Source organism: Theropithecus gelada, chromosome 6 (assembly GCF_003255815.1).
Source record: "Theropithecus gelada isolate Dixy chromosome 6, Tgel_1.0, whole genome shotgun sequence".
Classification (NCBI taxonomy): Eukaryota; Metazoa; Chordata; class Mammalia; order Primates; family Cercopithecidae; genus Theropithecus; species Theropithecus gelada.
Window position 1 is genome coordinate 136,870,801 of NC_037673.1, and position 22,276 is coordinate 136,893,076.

The 22,276-nt window shown below is 37.4% G+C and overlaps 1 protein-coding gene across 4 annotated transcripts in view; it reads left to right on the top strand.

The window, feature by feature from the left end:
- Positions 1–22,276, top strand: part of LOC112626020 (ankyrin repeat and KH domain-containing protein 1) — a 132,750-nt gene that overhangs the window by 86,663 nt on the left and 23,811 nt on the right. For all 4 annotated transcript variants that reach the window (XM_025387706.1, XM_025387707.1, XM_025387709.1 and 1 more), the window contains 8 exons: positions 6,033–6,791; positions 14,904–15,049; positions 15,208–15,319; positions 15,811–15,956; positions 16,918–17,060; positions 17,864–18,077; positions 20,035–20,210; positions 20,402–20,564. In XM_025387706.1, coding sequence (XP_025243491.1) covers positions 6,033–6,791; positions 14,904–15,049; positions 15,208–15,319; positions 15,811–15,956; positions 16,918–17,060; positions 17,864–18,077; positions 20,035–20,210; positions 20,402–20,564 — 1,859 coding nt within the window. The remainder of the gene's footprint in view (positions 1–6,032; positions 6,792–14,903; positions 15,050–15,207; positions 15,320–15,810; positions 15,957–16,917; positions 17,061–17,863; positions 18,078–20,034; positions 20,211–20,401; positions 20,565–22,276) is intronic.

The window sequence follows — 22,276 nt, forward strand, 5'->3', positions numbered from 1 at the left end:
GTCACTTTTGCTTCCTCCCCTCCACTTGGGACCTCAAGTGTAGAGGGTTGAGTTAATCATACTCAATTTCTGGTGCTTTATCACCATAACTTCTACATTTCATTTATTCCCTTTTATTTCTCTTTCCATTCCCCTGCTTCCCCCATAGATAATCATTTCAGTATTTGATGTGTATATTCTTTTGTTCTTATAAAATCTTATAAAATCTTATAAAATATTTATTATATATATGTGTATATGTGTGTGTGTGTGTGTGTATATATATATATATATTTTTTTTTTTTTTTGAGACAGTGTCTCACTTTGTCACCCAGGCTGGAGTACAGTGGCGCAGTCTCAGCTCACTGCAGCCCCAACCTCCAAGGTTTAAGCAATCCTCCTGCCTCAGCCCTGCAAGTAGCTGGGACTACAGGCACCCTGCCACTACACTTGGCTAATTTTTTGTGTTTTTGGTAGAGATGGGGTTTTGCCATGTTGCCCAGGCTGGTCTTGAAGTCCTGAGCTCAAGCGATCTGCCTGCCTCGGCCTCCCAAAGTGCTAGGATTACAGGTGTGAGTCACCCACCACACCTGGTGATTACCTTGTATTTTTAATTTACATAAATTGTATTGTGCTACAGATTCCATTTTGTTTTTTCCCTTTGTTTACTCAATACTGTTTTTTTTTTTTTTTTTTTTTTTTGAGACGGAGTCTGGCTCTGTCGCCCAGGCTGGAGTGCTGTGGCCGGATCTCAGCTCACTGCAAGCTCCGCCTCCCGGGTTTACGCCGTTCTCCTGCCTCAGCCTCCGGAGTAGCTGGGACTACAGGAGCCCACCACCTCGCCCGGCTAGTTTTTTGTATTTTTTAGTAGAGACGGGGTTTCACCGTGTTAGCCAGGATGGTCTCGATCTCCCGACCTCATGATCCGCCCGTCTCGGCCTCCCAAAGTGCTGGGATTACAAGCTTGAGCCACCGCGCCCGGCCTACTCAATACTGTTTTTAAGATTTATCCACCTGTCTCTAGATTGTGTCTACCTGTAGCATAGTGCTTCACACCCTGTATATCCTCCATGCTTTTACTTGTCCTTTCTCCCAGTGACAAATATCCCGATTGCCTCTATTTTCTCACCCCCACTAACAATGCTTTGATGAAAATATTTGTACAGTCCCTTTATGGATCTACATAAGAATTTCTTTGGAGCATCATCTCCCCACTTAGACTGTAAGCTCCTTAAGGGCAGGGTTTATGTTGCTCATCTTTATATGATCTACCATGCCTTGCTTGTATTAGATGTTTAAGTACTTATTGAATAAATTAATGAGTGCTAGGCTAAGAATATAGATTATTTTGAAGGCAGAAGAAAATTCTTAAGCATTTTTAAGAAAGACATTGTGATTAAAGAGATGTTTTTAAAAAGTAATCAAGAAGTAGCATTCTAGAATGGTGGGAAAGAGATTGAAAACAGAAGTGTAAATGTAAAGTAAGAAATTAGCATGCTGCTTTTATATGTTAGAGTTGCTTTTTGGAGTAAGTGACATGAAAAGTTCTCACATTTTTATATCAAATCATTAAAATTATATAGAAAAATTGTATATACAGTGAATGGTATTGAGTATTCCTCTGGAAACTTGACTGCTAATATTCTTTAGTCACTTTCCATTATGTAATCATTCTTATGTGGATTTACACATGCCCAAATTTGATAATATCTTTTAACATATAACTACTTGTAGTAATAGGAAGAAGACTGAATTAATCTGTTAACATGTAACACAGATGTTTATTTGGACACAGTTAAGTGATTGCTATGTTAAAGATGTATAATGTGTCCTGTTAGTGTGGGAAATTTTCAGATGAATATTTAGACATAAAGGAAAAATAAGTCAGTTCTAGGTTAGTGGCTTTCATTTTTGACTATGACCACAATAAGAAACATTTTATATTGAAGCCCAGGACACATCATACATCTGTTTATCAAAACAGAAATTCCAGTGGATAATAAACACTCTACTACATTTGATGCACTGTGTTATTTTTAGTTATACTTTCTCAACCTGATTTTCTATTTGAGACCCAGTTGGGAATGCTGTTTAAAAATCATTCTAGTAGGGTACTGTGTGATAATGTAAGCAAGGGAATTGCAGAACAAGGTTTAAATTTTATAGACAAAACCAAGTAAGGAAATATGAAATCTAGTCTAGATCCTTCCGTGTATCATGTTTTTTTCCCATTGACCATTATTTTTCCATTGTACAATGCACTAATTATTTTAGATACAAAAATGGTTGATAGGATTAAGCTCAATCCAATAAAAAACAAAATATTTGGCTAATATATGTCCACCTCATTCCTTCAGGCCAATAAAAAAATAAAGGCCATGTTTAAGCTGTCACTAGATCATGGCTTCTACTACAGACTTTTTCTAGTTTTGTTAATGGAGGGAAAGTGAGAGGCAAAGGAATAGGATAGAAACCAAACCAAAAAGATGAAATGGCGACTTTACCTATATTTCTTTCTTTCTTTTTTTTTTTTTTTTTTTTTTTTTGAGACGGAGTTTCGCTCTTGTTGCCCAGGCTGGAGTGCATTGGCACAATCTCAGCTCACTGCAACTTCTGCCTCTCGGGTTCAAGCAGTTCTCTTGCTTCAGCCTCCTGAGTAACTGGGATTACAAGCATGCACCACCACACCGGGCTAACTAATTTTACATTTTTTAGAAGAGACGGGGTTCTTCCATGTTGGTCAGGCTGGTCTAGAACTCCTGACGTCAGGTGATCCACCCATCTCGGCCTCCCAAAGTGCTGGGATTATAGGCGTGAGCCACCGCACCCGGCCACCTATATTTCTAAATAGTACTTTATGATATCATTCACTGATACCAGTGAATAGATTTCTTTGTATCTGACACTGTAAGCTGTTTGAAGGAGATAGAACCCTTTTATTTTCTGGTATCTTATAATACTAATTATTACCTATTGAAAATTTTGTTGCTAAAAGAATACTTGTCATAATCTCTACCCAGAAAGTGTAGATGTTGCTTTAGCTTCTAGGACTAATCATTATCTGTTTTTCACCAATCTGTTTTATTCTTGATGTTAGAGCTTGTGTTAGTGCTTTGACGTGTATCTAGGCAATTCCACTAACTCCAGAGCTATTTTGAGATGAACCACTTTTTATGCATCATTTTTGCCATCTTCCATTTTTAATGCTACATATGTTCTGGGCTTATAGTTTGTATATTAAGTTAAATAAGTTACTCTTAGTAATCTTGTGTTCCACGCTTCTTGCATATTATTTGTTAACAAGATAGACAGGGCCATTCCTATCTGTTACTTCCTCAAAATTCTACTCTTATTTTGGATTATACTATTTATAAAGATTTTAAATATGTGAATGTCCAGTGGGGTCATAACATAATTACTAACCAGTCTGGTTAGTGTTGAACTCTTAGCTAGTTTTCCTAAATCTTAAATACAAATTACTTAGTAACTATACAAGGGTGTTTTGAAATTAATGGATGTTTAAAGGACCATTCAGTCTTTGTAGAACTTCTAAATGTACTCGAGTGATGTCATTGAATTTATCACATGACTGAATATTTCCTTGTTATTGTTGTGGATTTGTACATTGCTATTTGTGACCATTTACCTTCCTTTTCTTGTTGATTGTCATTAGGCACTTTAAACAAATGCCATAAATCAAAACAGGGACTCCTATGTGGTCTTAGGAAAGTAATAATAAAATTAACTCACAAATCTAATGGCTTTTACTCTGAAAGAACAAAGTCTTTTTCCATCATTTTGCTCAGATAGAAATATAAATTGAGGAAGGCTGAGGCTGGAGAATTACTTGAGATCAGGAGTTAAAGACCAGGCTGAGCAACATAGCAAGACCCCATCTCTTAAAACTATAGATATATATATATAAAAATTGAATATAGACAATGTACTTTGCAATTTAAGGAATAACTAAGCCTCTGGAAGTGATTGCAGTGATATTGAAATTGTGGTCATCTTACCTTATTAAAGACAGTATGTAGGGGAAAAACTTAGACTTTTTTAGTGATGACACATGTTGCATATGTTTGAGCTACCTGCAGTTTTGAGATCTCTATTCTAGCAAAAAAGTAGATGAATCTCTAATTTTTTTTCTTTAGTAGTTTTGTCACCCCTTTGAAATTCAGAACACTTTTTGTCTCTGACCTTTTTTCCTTTGGACTTGAGAATCATTTTTAATACAATGGATGATTTTATTTTAAAAATTCCCAAATTACCTATGTTATTCATATATGTTGACTGCAATTCAAAATAATAGATAACTTTTTTACCCGGCTTTTTTTTCAAACAGCTTTATTGTTTAATTTACATACCATAAAGTTCCCTTGTTTTAAATGTGCAATACAATGAATTTTAGTAAATTTACTGAGCTGTGTAACCATCATCACTATCTAGTTTTAGACCATTTCCATCTCCCCAAAAAGATCTCTTATACTTGTTTTCAACTGATCCTCATATTCACTGCTATAACCTCAGGCAGCCACTACTGTCCCTGTCTCTATAGATTTGCCTTGTCTCTGTAGATTTGATATGAGTAGAATTACACCACGTGTGGTCTTTTGATATGAGTGGAATTACACCATGTGTGGTCTTTTGTGTCTAGCTTCTTTCACTTAGTATAATGTTTTTGAGGTTCACTCATGTTGTAGCATGAATCAGTAGTTTGTTCCTTTTTGTTGCTGAATAGTCCTACTTCTTTTTTTTTTTTTTTTCTTTGTTTGAGATGGTCTCGCTCTGTTGCCCAGGTGTGATCTTGGCTCACTGCAAGCTCCGCCTCCTGGGTTCACACCATTTTCCTGCCTCAGCCTCCTGAGTAGCTGGGAGTACAGGCACCCGCCACCATGCCTGGCTAATTTTTTGTATTTTTAGTAGAGACGGGGTTTCACCATGTTAGCCAGGATGGTCTCCATCTCCTGACCTCGTGATCCGCCTGCCTTTGCCTCCCAAAGTGCTAGGATTACAGGCGTGAGCCACTGTGCCCAGCCTAGTCCTACTTCTTCTAAATAAGATTAAGACTTAGATTTGCCTCAGAGTAGGTATTGTATGTCAAAAAATTTATGTCCTTCATTTCATGTCCAGATGTTAGGATTATTAATATTGATAATTATTTTTCAGCTGATTTGTTATAAAGGAAGTAACTTAAGTGTAATTTGAAACCTTAAAATAATATACATTGCCATTGTTTGTTAACATATACTGTCAGTATGAGTAACCCTAAATGGAAAGTGTGATTTTCTCCTAGGATCACTTATTGTTTCTCTCATAGACAGAATTTACTTGAAGGTTCATTTAAATGCAAGTTGTCCATTGTGTAGTAAGTTTAACAGTGTTCCGGTACAGATGTGTTAAAGGTATATTTAATGGAGAATTTTAGAAAGACATGTCTTGAAAAAACTGATTCACATATTTCAATATAAGAAGAAAAATATTTTGACTGAAAAACACTTTCCCCTACTTTGATCTGTAAGTTTTGGTCTTTTGCATTAACTCTGCATTGCTCGCAGAGTTAATATTGCTAAAAGAATGATTGTTCTAAATGGGCAGTTAACATTTCTGGTATTTTCAGCGCTATTTTGATACTGCTTTAGATTTGGTGTTCTTTAAAAAGTCCAATCTAATCAGCAGAATTTTGAGATTCTCGCCTCTTTGTTTTCCTTTTCCCTGCCCCTGACTTAATTTCCAAAATCCTCCTGTCCTAAAGAGTAGATTTTTAAAACTTCACAGTTTTTGAATTAGCAACATCCTAGTTTGTGCTGCGTGAAGTAGATGAGTATAGGCTTTAACCTGCCTAACACTGGTGTGACTCTGGTGTGACTCTGAACATTCATTCTATAACATTAGTTATAAGGGTTTTGGGAGGGAGGTCCGTGTGTGTGGGAGGGGAGGCTGGTTTTCTTTTCTTTTCTTTTTTCTTTCTTTTTTTTTTTTTTTTTTTTTTTTTTTTTTTTTTTTTTTTTTTTTTAGCATGGCACTTTTTCAAACATTTTTCATGTGCTTAGGTACATCCAAGCAGAAGTCCAGTTCCCTCCAGGTAGCAGATCAGGACCTACTGCCATCTTTTCACCCATACCAGCCTTTGGAGTGCATAGTTGAGGAGACTGAAGGCAAGCTGAATGAACTGGGACAAAGAATTAGTGCTATTGAAAAAGCACAGCTTAAGTCACTGGAGTTAATTCAAGGTGAACCTCTGAACAAAGATAAGATAGAAGAACTTAAAAAGAACAGAGAAGAGCAAGTCCAGAAGAAGAAGAAAATATTGAAAGAACTGCAGAAAGTGGAAAGGCAGTTGCAGATGAAAACACAGCAGCAATTTACCAAAGAATACTTGGAAACCAAAGGTCAGAAAGACACAGTGTCTCTACACCAGCAGTGCTCTCATAGAGGAGTCTTCCCGGAAGGGGAAGGAGATGGTAGTCTCCCAGAGGATCACTTTTCAGAGTTACCTCAGGTTGACACAATCTTATTTAAAGATAATGATGTTGATGATGAGCAACAGTCTCCACCATCGGCAGAACAGATTGATTTTGTCCCAGTCCAGCCTTTATCATCTCCACAGTGTAACTTTTCCAGTGACTTAGGTTCTAATGGGACAAATTCTCTTGAACTTCAGAAAGTATCAGGTAATCAGCAGATAGTAGGACAGCCTCAGATTGCTATTACTGGACATGATCAGGGGCTGTTAGTTCAAGAACCAGATGGACTAATGGTTGCAACTCCAGCTCAGACGCTTACCGACACTCTTGATGACCTGATAGCAGGTGGGTTAAGAAATATATCTGTAATAATTTCTCTTTAATCTGTGTGCTCAACTTCTTTATATACCCCTCCAAAAACATAGACTTTGTACTTTTCCATTTTAGAACTATCTTTGTAAAATTACCCATTTCTTGAGGTCTTTTGGAAGTGAATTAACTAAGCCCAATAGCACTAACACACAAAAGTGTGTTTCCCCCTCTTCTTTTTTGTCATATTGCAAAGGCAAAGAAATAAAGTTGCCACAATCCTTTATTTTAAACCTTTGGTATCAAAACCACCGTGTGTTGTGACTTGGGTAGGGGATCTCAAAGTGGAATTTCTTTGTAGGCTTTAGAATTATTCATATAAGATTATACTTAAAATTTTCCTGCTGGTGATTTTCATGTTTGGAAATTTTAAATCACACTGCTTTTTTAATTTATAATTTTATGAGATCAACTTAAGTATTTCCAATTAAATGGGATTTTCAGAGAAAACTAAGTATTCCATATTATAATATTTGTGGTAAGAAGATTAAGGTGCATTAAAATTATTGTGACTTGATGATTTGAAGATTGGAATTTTTGCATTAACTTTCTTAATGAAAGCACACAGCCACACCACCCACCCACACACACACACACACACACACACACACACAGAGAGGAAAAAAAGGCCTGATAACCTTGAAGTATATGTTTCTGTTTATTGTTGTGTGGAAAATTACAACTAGATATGAAATGAGGTGCACAAGTTTACTTTCCCTTTCATTGTCCTTGCAGCAGTGGGAAAACAGTGCAATTAATCATTTACCTTCCTAAAGATGGCTGGTGAATGTATCACCTCCATGAGAGCCCAGTTCAGAAATGCAGCCAGAATGGCTGTTGACAGTGGATGAAGACCAAGAACTAAGATGTAGCTGGAGTGATATTCAAAGGCAGGCCAGTCCTCTGTCTCTTGATTGCAACATTTTTTTCCTTACTGTTGTCTGTTGCCTCTTGTCATATTCTCCTCCCCTTCTCCCATCCCAATTATGCTATCTCAGTTTCCTTTCTTCTTTTGTGAGCCTTTAGTCTTCCTGATCTTTACTGAATCTTTTTAAATGTGGAATAAGATTACTGAAATCAGGAATTTTATTGGGCATGTGTATGACTTCCAATGGTTATAGAATTGTCATATTGCCTTCGAGGCTCCTCTGATATGTATATAGGTATCATTGTGCAGAGGAGGAATGCCTTAGTTTTCTTAAAGAAAATTAAAATTCTGGGAAATATTTTAAGGAGTTAGGCTCTTTGTTCTTTAATTTGGGTTTTTATGTCTTCAGTTGGTAGGCACAAATTAATTTTGTATTATTAGCATTGAAAGTTGTTATAAATTATGAATAAATTCTTGTAGTTCATTTGGAATTCTAATTTATAATCTGGGTAAAAACAGATTTTAGAATGTGAAGTATGATTATGAATAATAATGATGAAACTGGCGAACTGGGAATAACATTTTTAAGATGTAGGGTTCTGTAACTAGACATTATAATGTTCCTAATTAAGTGCATAGTTTGCAGTTATGAAATCTGTGTTACTGATCAGTTCAGTTATGTTAGAACTTTTTTTTTTTTTTTAAAGAATGTAGAAACAGCTCTAAAAGGAACTTGTAGGTGTTAAGGGACATCAAATTTTATTTCACTGAAGTATTTGTTAAATTAGTCTTTTACAAAGTTTGCATGAAACTTAGAAAATTGGCTTAGAAATTATCTTTTAATATATAATATTAATGTAAACAAATAAAATTTAATTTGTGTTAGGCATTAATACCTACCACATTGTACAATATTCTTTTATTAATAAGTTTTAACTTTTAAATCAGCCAACAAGTACAAAAATTGTCTTCATGTAAAAATTTCCATTTTTATGAAGGTTATGTGTTTTGAACTATATGGCAGTAATTATATTTTCTTTATTCAAGATGATGTACCCATCTTAAATTTAAATATTATATTTTCCTAAGTCAAAGTTTGTCTTAATTTTCTTATGTTGAAGGTAAAATAAATAAGGCAAGGGTGAATTAGGTTAATACTTAATTCTGCAATGTAAAATATATTAACATATTGGTAAGATTATAGAGTAGGACAAAGATATAATTAATTTTACTTAACTCTAGTTCTTACCCCTCATATTAGTAAAGGAGAGAATACTGTACATCTTAAAATTCTACTTTAGAATTTTACTTTAGAAGTAAATTTTACTTTAGAAGAATTTTAGATGTATGATAACAAAACATTTTACTTTTTAAATATAGTATTATTTCCTTATTGCTATTCTTTCAAAGTATTTGTTGTGATAAGTTGTTTATATAATTTGTTAATGTTGCAACTTGATTAGCTGATTAACTTAGCCCTTTAGTGTGTTGTTTGATATGTGTCATACATGGTATAGTTCCAAACAGACTATATAAACTCTTGATTAGGAACATGGTTCCTCAAGTCCTTCTGAAAGTGAGCATTGGGTTTTTAGCAGTTACCATAATAGCAAGTCGTTCTCAAAGTTCAAATGTCTAGGAATATAAAGTAATTTAAAGAAATTCAAAATAGCTTTTACCATTGAGCAGCTCTAGAAATATTTAGTCAAATTTTCTTTTTTTTGAGAGAGAGAATCTCACTCAGTCGTCCAGGCTGGAGTGCAGTGGCTTGATCTCGGCTCACTGCAACTTCCACCTCCCAGGTTCAAGTGCTTCTCCTGCCTCAGCCTTCTGAGTAACTGGGATTACAGGCACCTGCCACCACACCCAGCTAATTTTTGTATTTTTAGTAGAGATGGGGTTTCACCATGTTGACCAGGCTGCTCTTGAACTCCTGACCTCAAGTGATCCACCTGCATCGGCCTCTCAAAGTGTTGGTTTTACAGGCGTGAGCCACTGCGCCTGACCAAAATTTTCAATTCAACGAAGATTGGTGAGAAATCAACTAATATCAATTTATTTACATTTATTGAGCTTTTACCATGCACCAACTTCTATAATATATGGTAAATATACTTTATCTCATGGGCTAATTACAATTATACTTTAAATAAGTCCTTTTCCCACCTCTATTTTTCTGTTGAAAAACAAACTGTCCAGGAGCTGTGGCTCACGCCTGTAATCCCAGCACTTTGGCAGGCAGAGGCGGGCGGCGGGCGGATCACTTGAAATCAGAGTTCGAGACCAGCCTGGCCAACATGGTCAAACCCATCTCTACTAAAGTACAAAAATTAGCCGGGCATGGTGGTGCATGCCTGTAATCCCAGCTACTCGGGAGGCTGAGACAGGAGAATCGCTTGAACCCAGCAGGTGGAGTTTGCAGTCAGCCAAGATCACACCACTGCACTCCAGCATAGGCAACAGAGTGAGACTCTGTCTCAAAAAAAAAAAAAAAAAAGAAAAACTGAAGCTTAGGGAAATTAAGTTGCTAGTAAGTACCAAGATTCAAACTCAGTTCAGCCAAGTTTAAGAACCTTAGATGTAATATGCATGCATATGTGTCAACTTAAAGTTCTGATTTATCTTTAAGTATTGTTATTTCCTTAGACTTTGAAATTCTATTAATCATTTCCCTTATTTTTATATTAAGATTTGATGTACATGTAAGTTTTAATACAGTTTTTGGCTTTTTACTATGTTGTTACTATCATTGGCATCTTAATAGGCTCTTAAATTGTTAAAGTATCTTTAAATAACTGTAGTAGTGAATATAGGTTTAAGAATTAAAAAGTAATTAAGAAATCCTCTTAAGGGGATTTGCAATAAAATCTTTAAATAGGCCGGGCGCGGTGGCTCACGCCTGTAATCCCAGCACTTTGGGAGGCCAGGGCGGGCAGATCACAAGGTCAGGAGATCGAGACCACGGTGAAACCCCGTCTCTACTAAAAATACAAAAAATTAGCCGGGCGAGGTGGCGGGCGCCTGTAGTCCCAGCTACTCGGGAGGCTGAGACAGGAGAATGGCGTGAACTCGGGAGGCGGAGCTTGCAGTGAGCCAAGATCACGCCAGTGCACTCCAGCCTGGGGGACAGAGCGAGACGCTGTCTCAAAAATAAAATTAAAAATAAATAAATAAAATAAAATCTTTAAATATTTTTTTCTGATTAACCTTAGTATTTTATAGAGTTTTTTGTTTGTTTGTTTGAGACTGAGTCTCACACTGTCACGCATCTCGGCTCGCTGCAACCTCTGCCTCCCAGGTTCAAGCGATTCTCCTTGCCTCAGCCTCCCAAGTAGCTGGGATTACAGGCGCCCACCACCACGCCCAGCTAATTTTTTTGTATTTTTAGTAGAGACGGGGTTTCACTATGTTAGCCAGGCTGATCTCGAACTCCTGATCTTGTGATCTGCCTGCCTTGGCCTCCCAAAATGCTGGGATTACAGGCGTGAGCCACCACACCCGGCCATAGGTTTTTATTTACATAGAACTATTTAATAAAGTTACCAATACATAAAACAGATTATAGCAATTAAATTTCTTAAAAACTAACAACAGCCGGGCACTGTGGCTCACACCTTTAATCTAACCAGCACTTTGGGAGGCCAAGGCAAGCAGATCATGAGGTTAGGAGATCGAGACCATCTTGGCTAACACAGTGGAACCTCATCTCTACTAAAAATACAAAAAAATTAGCCGGGCATGGTGGCACGTGCCTTTGGAGGCAGAGGTTGCAGTGAGCTGAGATCGTGCCACTGCACTCCAGCCTGGGCGACAGAGCGAGACTTCATCTCAAAAAAAAACTCACAACAGGGCCGGGCGCGGTGGCTCAAGCCTGTAATCCCAGCACTTTGGGAGGCCAAGACGGGCGGATCACGAGGTCAGGAGATCAAGACCATCTTGGCTAACACGGTGAAACCCCGTCTCTAAAAAAAAAAAAATACAAAAAACTAGCCGGTCGAGGTGGCGAGCTCCTGTAGTCCCAGCTACTTGGGAGGCTGAGGCAGGAGAATGGCGTGAACCCGGGAGGCGGAGCTTGCAGTGAGCTGAGATCCGGCCACTGCACTCCAGCCTGGGCAACAGAGCGAGACTCCGTCTCAAAAAAAAAAAAAAAAAAAAAAAAAAAACTCACAACATATTTTATGTACACCTAGTATCAGTGAGATTTTTAAATAATATTTATTGTCTTCCATATTGCCTACAAAACTTTCTTCAACTTCATAAAAAGTCCGGTAGAATATTGTATTTACTTCTTCTCTCACCTCATTTTAAAATAGTGGATAAATAGTCAGACACAGTGACTCTGCGCCTGTAATCCTTGCTACTTGGGAGGCTAAGGTGGGAGGATTGCATGAGGCCAAGAGTTCAAGACCAGCCTGAGCAACACATAGAGACCCTATCTCTTTTTAAAAAAAAAAAAAACAAGCATGCCGTATAAGTTTAATTTGAATCATATATATATAGACGTTTGTGGTAGCAGTCTGTCGTGGTCACTTTCAGAGATACTTCATTCAGAGGTAGGAAATATTTTAGAATTTATGAAAATGTCATATTCTTGGTGTAATTTTCTCTTAATACAACCTTTATTCCACATGCACTTTTTAAATCTCTTGCTATTTTCTAGTTTTATAACTTTTCATTTGTGATTAGTCCTATTAAAGGCACTTGCTATGGAATGTTTCTGACTGTCATTATTACATGGAGTGAAAAAATGCTTCTAGGATAATGTAGTACAAAAATGTATAGTAATTATTGTAACAACACATTTTTGTTAACAAAGCTGTTAAATGCACAAAAGTACTTTTTAAAAGCCAACTCTGTGAAGAAGTTTCTTATAACATCACATTCTGGCATGGCACTCTAATCAACTATTCAAGAAAATTTTTATATACCTGTTTTTCATAATAAAAAAGAGAGATGAGATAACATAAATAAAATACTGATAGAAAAGTAGTTCTTTACTAAAGTATATGTTAATAATTGTGGGACCACTGTTGAAGTCTTACTGTTAGAATGGTTCTGTAACATATTAATCTTCAGTGTCTTGTTTTTTCAAGCAGTTTTCCAAACTTATCAGCTATTTCCAGGAGGTGTAACAAAATAGTATCTGTTTTTAACTCATTGAATGACAACAATTTTCCATCATTACTATTATTTTTTCTTGACCACTTCTTCCAGGAAAAAAATGACAAAAAATTTTAAGGCTTTGTTTCCATTTTGCATATTCTTATAAGTGAAACAAACATATGTAATAATTCTTCCTATTTGTAACTAAATAGTTATCTATGTGATGACAGAAGCTGGAGAAATTTGTATTGCCAAGATCGTTATATATGTTGGTGGGGATGAGCTGGGTAGCTCATGTAGAAACATATCTGGGCATCTTAAACTTTGCTCACTTATTTAAACTAGTAATCTGCTAAACTGAGTCATTCACACCTGTGAGTAGTATCTTTGAATGGGATCTAGTCATATCAAAAATTCTAGACAGAAAATATTTTCCAACACTTAAAATGCTTACATTTTTCTTTAAGTCTTGTGTATTTTTGACTGACTTTTAATCTGGGTGCAAATGTAAGGTTATTGCCATCACTGATGCTTTGTTGATTTTTTTGTATATTATTACTGATTATATGTTTTTTTCTGAGTTTTTCCTTTCTTGAGTGAATAGTAATGTTTTTATTTTTCAATACAATGAATAATAGTATTGACAATTCTATAAAATATCTGATAGTTACATCTATTGATCACACACCATTTGCCAAAAACACTGTGTTAAATGCTTTATATACAGTATCTCTTAGACTACTCACAACATCCCTGAGATAGGTCCTGTTTCCCTCTGTGGTCAAACTCCATCTCTTATGAAACATAAGAAATATTCAGAGATATAAAATACATAATTTCTTTTAACTCAGTTTTCTTTTCTTTTCTTTTCTTTTTTTGAGATGGAGTCTCTGTTGCCCAGGCTGGAGTGCAGTGGCGCGATCCTGGCTCACTGCAACCTCCACCTCCCTAGTTAAAGTGATTCTCCTGGCTCAGCCTCCCGAGTAGCTGGCGTTACAGGCGCGTTCCACCATGCCCAGCTAATTTTGTATTTTTAGTAGAGATGGGGTTTTGCCATGTTAGCCAGGCTGGTCCTGAACTCCCAACCCTCCTGACCTGAGGTGATGTGCCCACCTCAGCCTCCCAAAGTGCCAGGATTATAGGTGTGAGCCATCACGCCCAGCCTTAACTCAGTTTTTAAACCACATTTTGAGATCTCAAATAGAACTTCAATGTTCTTTTTAAAAATAGTTGGACTTTCAGATATTGATTTTTTAACACATTTTCAAAATAAATATTGAATTTTGAAAACACATACTCCCTGCTATTTATGTGAGAAATACTTGAACTTGTCTCCCTTCCCCTCCCCCTCCTTTTTTTTAGATGGAGTCTAGCTCTGTCACCCAGGCTGGAGTGCAGTGGCATGATCTCAGCTCACTGCAGCCTCCACCTCCTGGGTTCAAGCAGTTCTTCTGCCTCAGCCTCCCAAGTAGCTGGGATTAGGGGCATGTAAACCACTACACCCGGCTAGCTTTTTGTTTTTTTAGTAGAGATGGGGTTTCACCATGTTGGCCAGGCTGGTCTCAAACTCCTGACCTCAGGTGATGCCCACCTTAGCCTCCCAAAGTGCTGGGATTACAGGCATGGGCCATTACAGACACACCCCAGGCCCCTTTTTTTGAATTGTACACAGGATATTTTTATCTAATTGACTTTTACAAACTAAAATCTAGAATTCCTTTTATTTACTTTTATTTTTGGAAATTTTTTTTCCTCCCTATTGGCAATGTAAAAAACTACTATTTAATGTATATGCACTAAATATCAGGTGCTGTGTTAAGTATTTTATCTGCATTGCCTCACGTGGTCTTTCCAATAACCTTCCAAGGCGGGTACCATTATTATCCCCATTCTACATATAGGGAAAATTGAAGCTCAGAGAAGTTAAATTACTTGCCCAAGATCAGAAAGTCAGTGTTGGAACTAATATTTAAATGTAGGTCTGTTTGATTCCAAAGCTTGTGATTTTACTATTACTATATATTACTGCTATGGAAATTTCTGTTTTTGTGTTTTTCTGTGTGTAAATAACCTTACTCTTTTAAGTGGAATTTAGCAATATGAATATTGTTTTTCAGCTGTGAGTACCAGACTGCCCACTGGTTCCAACAGTTCTTCTCAGACCACAGAGTGTCTTACACCTGAATCCTGTTCACAGACTACAAGCAATGTGGCTTCCCAATCAATGCCTCCTGTGTATCCTTCAGTTGACATTGATGCACATGTGAGTAGATTGCTTTATTTAAACTTATACTGCACATTCTGATTTTCTTTGGAAAGGAAAATTATCATTCCACACTTACTGTGAAAAGAAGTATTATTTGCTCTTAAATTGGTAACTTCTGTTAAAAAAATTTTAACTTATTTTTTTTCTTCTCCTAGACTGAGAGCAATCATGACACAGCATTAACACTAGCTTGTGCAGGTGGTCATGAAGAACTTGTATCTGTGCTCATTGCACGGGATGCCAAAATTGAACATAGAGACAAAAAAGGTAAATATCAGTCAGAAATAAAATCCAAGTGTAGTTACATCAGAAAATAATTTTTAACTTTTTTATTATTGATAAATAGTTCCTAGACTATCTCAGTGATAAGATGGATAAGCCTATTTCAATTAGAAATATCCAGATTCATTTTTCTGCAGAGCCAAATAATTCTCCAAACATTCAAAAACTAGACTGTAGATCGTTAGTGAAATAGAGCAAGTTGTGGTTGCCCTTCTTAATCCAAAGGTAGTTCATACAGAGGCATCAAAGTTCATTATGAGTGTAAACTTTAATAATTTTTACTTAGTTTTTTAATTAGGTGTTTATGGGTTTTTTTGTCACTAACAAATAAGGGTTTAGAGCAGTTTTATGTTAAATTGTTATCAGTGTCTGCCCTGAAGGGTTTATTTTGCTAAAATGCTAGAGAATTGTAAACAGTGGCTTTAAAAAAATTTAAAAACATAAATTTGTTTTAAGATTTTCATTTTCTGATTTAGGTTTTACACCACTAATCCTGGCAGCAACAGCAGGGCATGTTGGAGTTGTTGAAATCCTTTTGGATAAAGGTGGAGATATAGAAGCACAGTCCGAACGAACTAAGGATACTCCACTCTCATTGGCATGTTCTGGTGGACGTCAGGAGGTATGTTAATGTTAATTTTCATTTTGTAAATATTTTGCTTGTATTTTAAAATATGCATATGATTCGTATTTTAGCTACATGAATAAAATTTGCATGTATTTTGTGTGTTTTTCTGAGGCAGGGTCTTGGTCTGTCTCCCAGGCTAGAGTGGTGGCGCAATTATAGCTTACTATAACGTTGAAATCTGGGGCTCAAGTAATCCTCAGCCACCCAAGTAGGTAGGGCTGTTTTATAGAGATGGGGTCATGTGTTGTTGCCCAGGCCAGTTTCAAACTCCTGGACTCAAGCAATCCTCTCTCCTCGGCCTCCCAAAGTACAGGGATTATAGTTATGGGCCAGAATGTCTGGCCCTGCACGTATTTTGACATGCTCCATATACTTTCTGAGGAATGGGTACTTCTCTTAAGTTTTATGGGAATGTAAATGCCCTTTTTTTGATGGGGGGTTGTGGAAGGAACAGGAGGGTGGAGATGAGGTCTCATTATGTTGCCCAAGCTGGCCTTGAACTCCTGACCTCAAGGGATCCTCCTGCCTCGGCCTCCCAAAATTCTGGGATTATAGGCATGAGTCACCATGCCTGGCCATAAATCCCCTTTTAAAAAATTTGTTTCTTGCTGTTAAAGCCAAATAAAAATTATCTTAATCCTTACATTTATTCAAATTAAATGAATCACAATTATAACACATATGAAATGCAAATTTATTGCCCAATAAATGACAAATAGAAAGGGTAACATCTTGTTATTGCAGTATACTTGGGATTTCAAAGCTCTAAATTCCTGAAATTGAATCCATTTCTCTAGTGCTGATATTTCAATATTTAAGGTCTAATGAAATGTAATTAAAATATCAGATATTTATATATCTGATAAGTCCTGTTATAAGTCCTGTTTCTTTGTGTTTCCTTCGTTGTAAGTTGAGCCGTTGGTGTAAACTCTCTTCTCCATATTTTACTTTGTAGGTGGTAGACTTGCTGCTGGCTCGAGGTGCAAATAAAGAACATAGGAACGTATCTGATTATACACCACTGAGTCTAGCTGCGTCTGGAGGATATGTTAATATCATTAAGATTCTGCTTAATGCTGGGGCAGAAATTAATTCAAGGTATTACCTGTTCATTTTATTGTTCATGTTTAGTAGTTACTACTTTGGAGTTAAATGTCTACCTCTAAACATTTTGACAGATACCATTTTAAATTAAGATAGTACTAAAGTTGCAAAGCCAATTATTACAGCTATAATGTGTTTATAAATAATCTCAGCTTATTTCGGTAATGTGGCTGCTTATAAAGAGGTCTCATTTCAAAAAGTATTTTGTTCTATGGCCTACCACCCTAAACATGCCCAATCTCATCTGATCTCAGAAATAGTATTTTATTATATATAGTTGGAAATTTATAATCCCTAAATAGGAATTACGTTTTATTTTTTAAGTTACTTATTTTTTGAGACAGAGTCTTGCTCTTGTTGCCCAGGCTGGAGTGCAATGGCGCGATCTCGGCTTACCGCAACCTCTGCCTCCTGGGTTCAAGCGATTCTTCTGCCTCAGCCTCCCAGGTAGCTGGGATTACAGGCATGCACCACCACGCCCAGCTAATTTTGTAGTTTTAGTAGAGATGGTGTTTCTCCATGTTGGTCAGGCTGATCACAAACTCCCGACCTCAGGTGATCTGCCCGCCTTGGCCTCCCAAAGTGCTGGGATTACAGGCATGAGCCACCACGCCCAGCCAGAAATTATGTTTTAAATTGTGACATTTTCTTATTCTTTATTATTGGTCGAAACAAGTAAAATCTATTCATTGATGTTAGAAACCTCTCTTTTTAGTGAAACCTTTTCATTTTTAATGCTTTTCTAAAATAATAGGCAATATATTATTTTAATTTTCTAAGCACGTTTCCCCCCTTAGGACTGGGAGTAAACTAGGTATTTCTCCCCTGATGTTGGCTGCAATGAATGGACATGTTCCTGCAGTAAAATTGCTGCTTGATATGGGTTCAGACATTAATGCCCAGATAGAGACCAATCGGAACACGGCTCTCACCCTGGCCTGTTTCCAGGGCCGAGCAGAAGTAGTGAGTTTGCTTCTGGACCGAAAAGCCAATGTTGAACATAGGGCAAAGGTAAGCATTTTTTACTTGTCAACTGTTTCAGATACGTTTCTGTAGAAAGAACATGGCATTTTAACACAAATTGAATGTAATATTTTAAATTATCATAAATTAAAACTGATACCCCAATGCAGAATTGAGGGATTATGCTGTATAGTAGTGAGTGACATACTGTCACCATCATGACTTTTATTAAGGACAATGAAGAAAACAGAATTAGTACTTTTCCCAACCTCAGCCTTGAGTAGCTTTCTATTAATAACTGCAGCTTACAACTTTTGAATGTAGTAAGATTATTTTGTATTAATTCTTATACTGTAGACTTTTAAAGAACTCTTTTAATGAGGCATGTGGTTGTCATTGTAAAAATCCCAAGCAAAAATTTAGTTCATAAGTTAAAAATTGGCCGGGCGCGGTGGCTCAAGCCTGTAATCCCAGCACTTTGGGAGGCCGAGACGGGCGGATCACGAGGTCAGGAGATCGAGACCATCCTGGTTAATATGGTGAAACCCCGTCTCTACTAAAAAGTACAAAAAAAAAACTAGCCGGGCGTGGTGACGGGCGCCTGTAGTCCCAGCTACTTGGGAGGCTGAGGCAGGAGAATGGCGTGAACCCGGGAGGCAGAGCTTGTAGTGAGCTGAGATCTGGCCACTGCACTCCAGCCTGGGCGATAGAGCGAAACTCCGTCTCAAAAAAAAAAAAAAAAAAAAAAAAAGTTAAAAATTTAGGGCAGCTAACATCTAATTTGACCATGGCAGATTTTGACAGTTTCATGACTATTTGGTATTAAGAAAATAGGAGTTAGTGGAGGCTGGGCGCGATGGCTCACGCCTGTAATTCCAGCACTTCAGGAGGCCGAGGCAGGTGAATCACATGAGGTCAGGAGTTCGAGACCAGCCTGGCCAACATGGTGAAACCCCGTCTCTACTAAAAATACAAAAAATGAGCTGGGTGTGGTGGCGGGTGCCTTTAATCCCAGCTACTAAGGAGGCTGAGGCAGGACAATCACCTGAACTTGGGAGGTGGAGGTTGCACTGAGCAGAGATCACGCCATTGCACTCCAGCCTAGGCAACAAGAGAGAAACTCTGTCCCCCCCTGGCCCCCCAAAAAAAGAATAAAGGAGAAGAGTCATCAAATAATCTCCATAGATGCAGGAAACACACACAGAGAAAAGAAAATAGGAGTTAGTATGTCATTGGCTTTAATTTCTTTGCTTAGAACTGCAAGGTTCTTAGAACTCTGGAAAGACATAGGTTGGGTAGAATTTTTAATAGTCAACAGCGAATCTAGTGCTCATTTCAAATTGGAAAGATTTGACTGGAAATCTTGTATTTTTTCCCTGAAATTCCTCTCACTTCTTAAAGTTTAGTGCAACATTTACATTCTTTTAATCTAAGTAATGAGGAAGTGTAGTTTTTCCATAGCTTTTTACTACACAAAGAGAAATGAGTCTTTCCTGTCATTCAGTTTGTCTTTTTCTATTACAAGTATTCATTGTGTGTCACTTATCCATTAAAAGTCTTAGAGAAATCTGTGTTATTTTGGATAGTACCAGTAGGAAATGTCCTTTGAAAAAATGTTGGAGACTAATGTACCAAAGGCACATATGCAAAAAATTTAAAAAGTGATTTTAATCTACTTATTTTTAATATCTCTATTCATTGTACAGAGAAATTATCTGAGTAAATTCATAAAAGTATAGAAGTTACGGAATATTTTTTAGCGTGACATAACATGTTTTAAGTTCATTCTAGCATGTCTAACTGAGTAACAATTTTTACTGCTGTTTAGTAAAATTCAAGGCAGAATATTGCTTAGCTCTTTTATGAGAGTTAATCAGAACTAGAATTGTTTTAAAAGTTAATTGCTTCAGTTTTTTAAAGAAATTATGTAGCTTAGTTTTGGTCCATGGAATAGTTTAAAAAAGAAATTATGTGACTTAATTGCATAATTTATTGGTTTAAACAGACTGGTCTTACCCCCTTGATGGAAGCAGCTTCTGGAGGGTATGCAGAGGTTGGAAGAGTTCTTCTTGATAAAGGAGCGGATGTTAATGCTCCCCCTGTGCCTTCCTCAAGAGATACTGCTTTAACAATAGCAGCAGACAAAGGTCACTACAAATTTTGTGAACTCCTGATTCATAGGTGAGTCTTTTCTATTATATGTAGAACTTTTTCAGAGCTTTTAAAGTTAATAACATTGTTTTACTTTATTGACATTGTTAAGAAAAGATTATTTGTAAGTTATTTTGTAAAAGAAGATGATAAAGAAAAACTAGAAAAAGCCAGCCTCTTCTTATAGGAAACAAACTGTATTAATATGCTTTTGTTTATAGAGGAGCCCACATTGACGTTCGTAACAAAAAGGGAAATACACCACTTTGGCTGGCATCCAATGGAGGTCATTTTGATGTTGTGCAGTTGCTAGTGCAAGCAGGTGCTGATGTGGATGCAGCAGATAACCGGAAAATCACACCCCTTATGTCAGCATTTCGCAAGGTAATTTGATATGGGGGAAGAAAGATCAAATGTAATAATTTTAAGCCAATTCTAAGTTAAAAAATGTGTGAGAAAGGTAAGTTTATCTTGGAGAATTGAGTATATTTCCATAGAAAAATCACTGCTATCATTCCGTTCATTTCTTTTTTTTTGAGACAGAGTTTCACTCTGTTACTTAGGCTTGAGTACAATGGCACAATTGCAGCTCACTGCAAACTCTGCCTCCCAGGTTCAAGCGATTCTCCTGCCTCAGCCTCCTGAGTAGCTGGGATTACAGGCGTGCGCCACCATGCCCGGCTAGTTTTTGTATTTTTAGTAGAGACGGGGTGTCACCACATTGGTCAGGCTGGTCTCGAACTCCTGACTTTGTGATCTGCCCGCCTCGGCCTCCCAAAGTGCTGGGATTACAGGCTCCCGACCTTATCTTTCCATTCTTTTGTGGCCAAATCTAAGAGCTATGTGGTAGTTCGCTATAAGCAACTTGGTTGTTAAATCACTTGGTGTCTTGACTATTTGTGATATATTGTTCATAAAATAGAAGATTTAAGAAAAACTTTTATATGCAGATGGATTTTTTTCTACCTAAAGAGGAACAAAAAGGAGTAGACTTTCATAAAAACTTACTGTATCTTCTGTGTGCTTGCGTGTGTGTTTATGTTTGTGTATGAAACAGGGTCTCAATCTATCAACCAGGCTGGAGTGCAGTGGCATGATCATAGCTCACTATAGCCTCATCCTCCCAGGCTTGAGTGATCCTCCCGCCGCAGCCTCCTGAGTAGCTGGGAGGGACCACAGGTGTGCACTACCATGCTCAGATTTTTTTTTATTTTTATTTTTTGTAGAGACGAGGTCTTGCTATATTGCCCAGGCTGGTCTCAAACTCCTGGGCTCAAGCAATACTACCACCTCTGCCTCCCAAAGTGCTAAGATATGGGCATGAGCTATGCCTCTCATATATATTAAAGTTCATGCCCAGCCTCTCATATATATTAAAGTTCACTTATCTGCTGTATTTTTTAAAGCCTTTCCATCCCAAACTATAAACTACTTATTAGGGCCTGTAAAGACCTGCATAATAAGCTTCATGTCAACCTCCCCAGACAAATCATTTATGCTAGTATCCCCTTTTGCCCACTATGTTTTCTAGTTACTGGCATAGAATGCACTTAATTTTTTTTTTTTTTTTTTTTTTTTTTTTTTTTGAGACAGAGTCTCGCTCTGTCGCCCAGGCTGGAGTGCAGTGGTGCAATCTCGGCTCACTGCAAGCTCCGTCTCCCGGGTTCACGCCATTCTCCTGCCTCAGCCTGCCAGGTAGCTGGGACTACAGGCACCCGCCACCACGCTCGGCTAATTTTTTGTATTTTTACTAGAGACGGGGTTTCACCACGTTAGCCAGGATGGCCTCAATCTCCTGACCTTGTGATCTGCCCGCCTCGGCCCCCCAAAGTGCTGGGATTACAGGCGTGAGCCACCACGCCCGGCCAAATGCACTAAATTTTCAACGGCCTCAGGGCCTTTGCTCACTGGTTTTCTTTTCCTGAAATGTTTTCCCTTGCTGTTCACCTAACTCACTTCTCTACTCATCTGTTAGCTGCAATTTTACATGTCGCTTCTCAAAGAGTATGTCACTAACACCCAATCTGAAAAAGGTTCCTCTGGTTCTCTTTTATAGATGAGTTTTGATTTTCCTTATCCCAATTTGTAAATATATC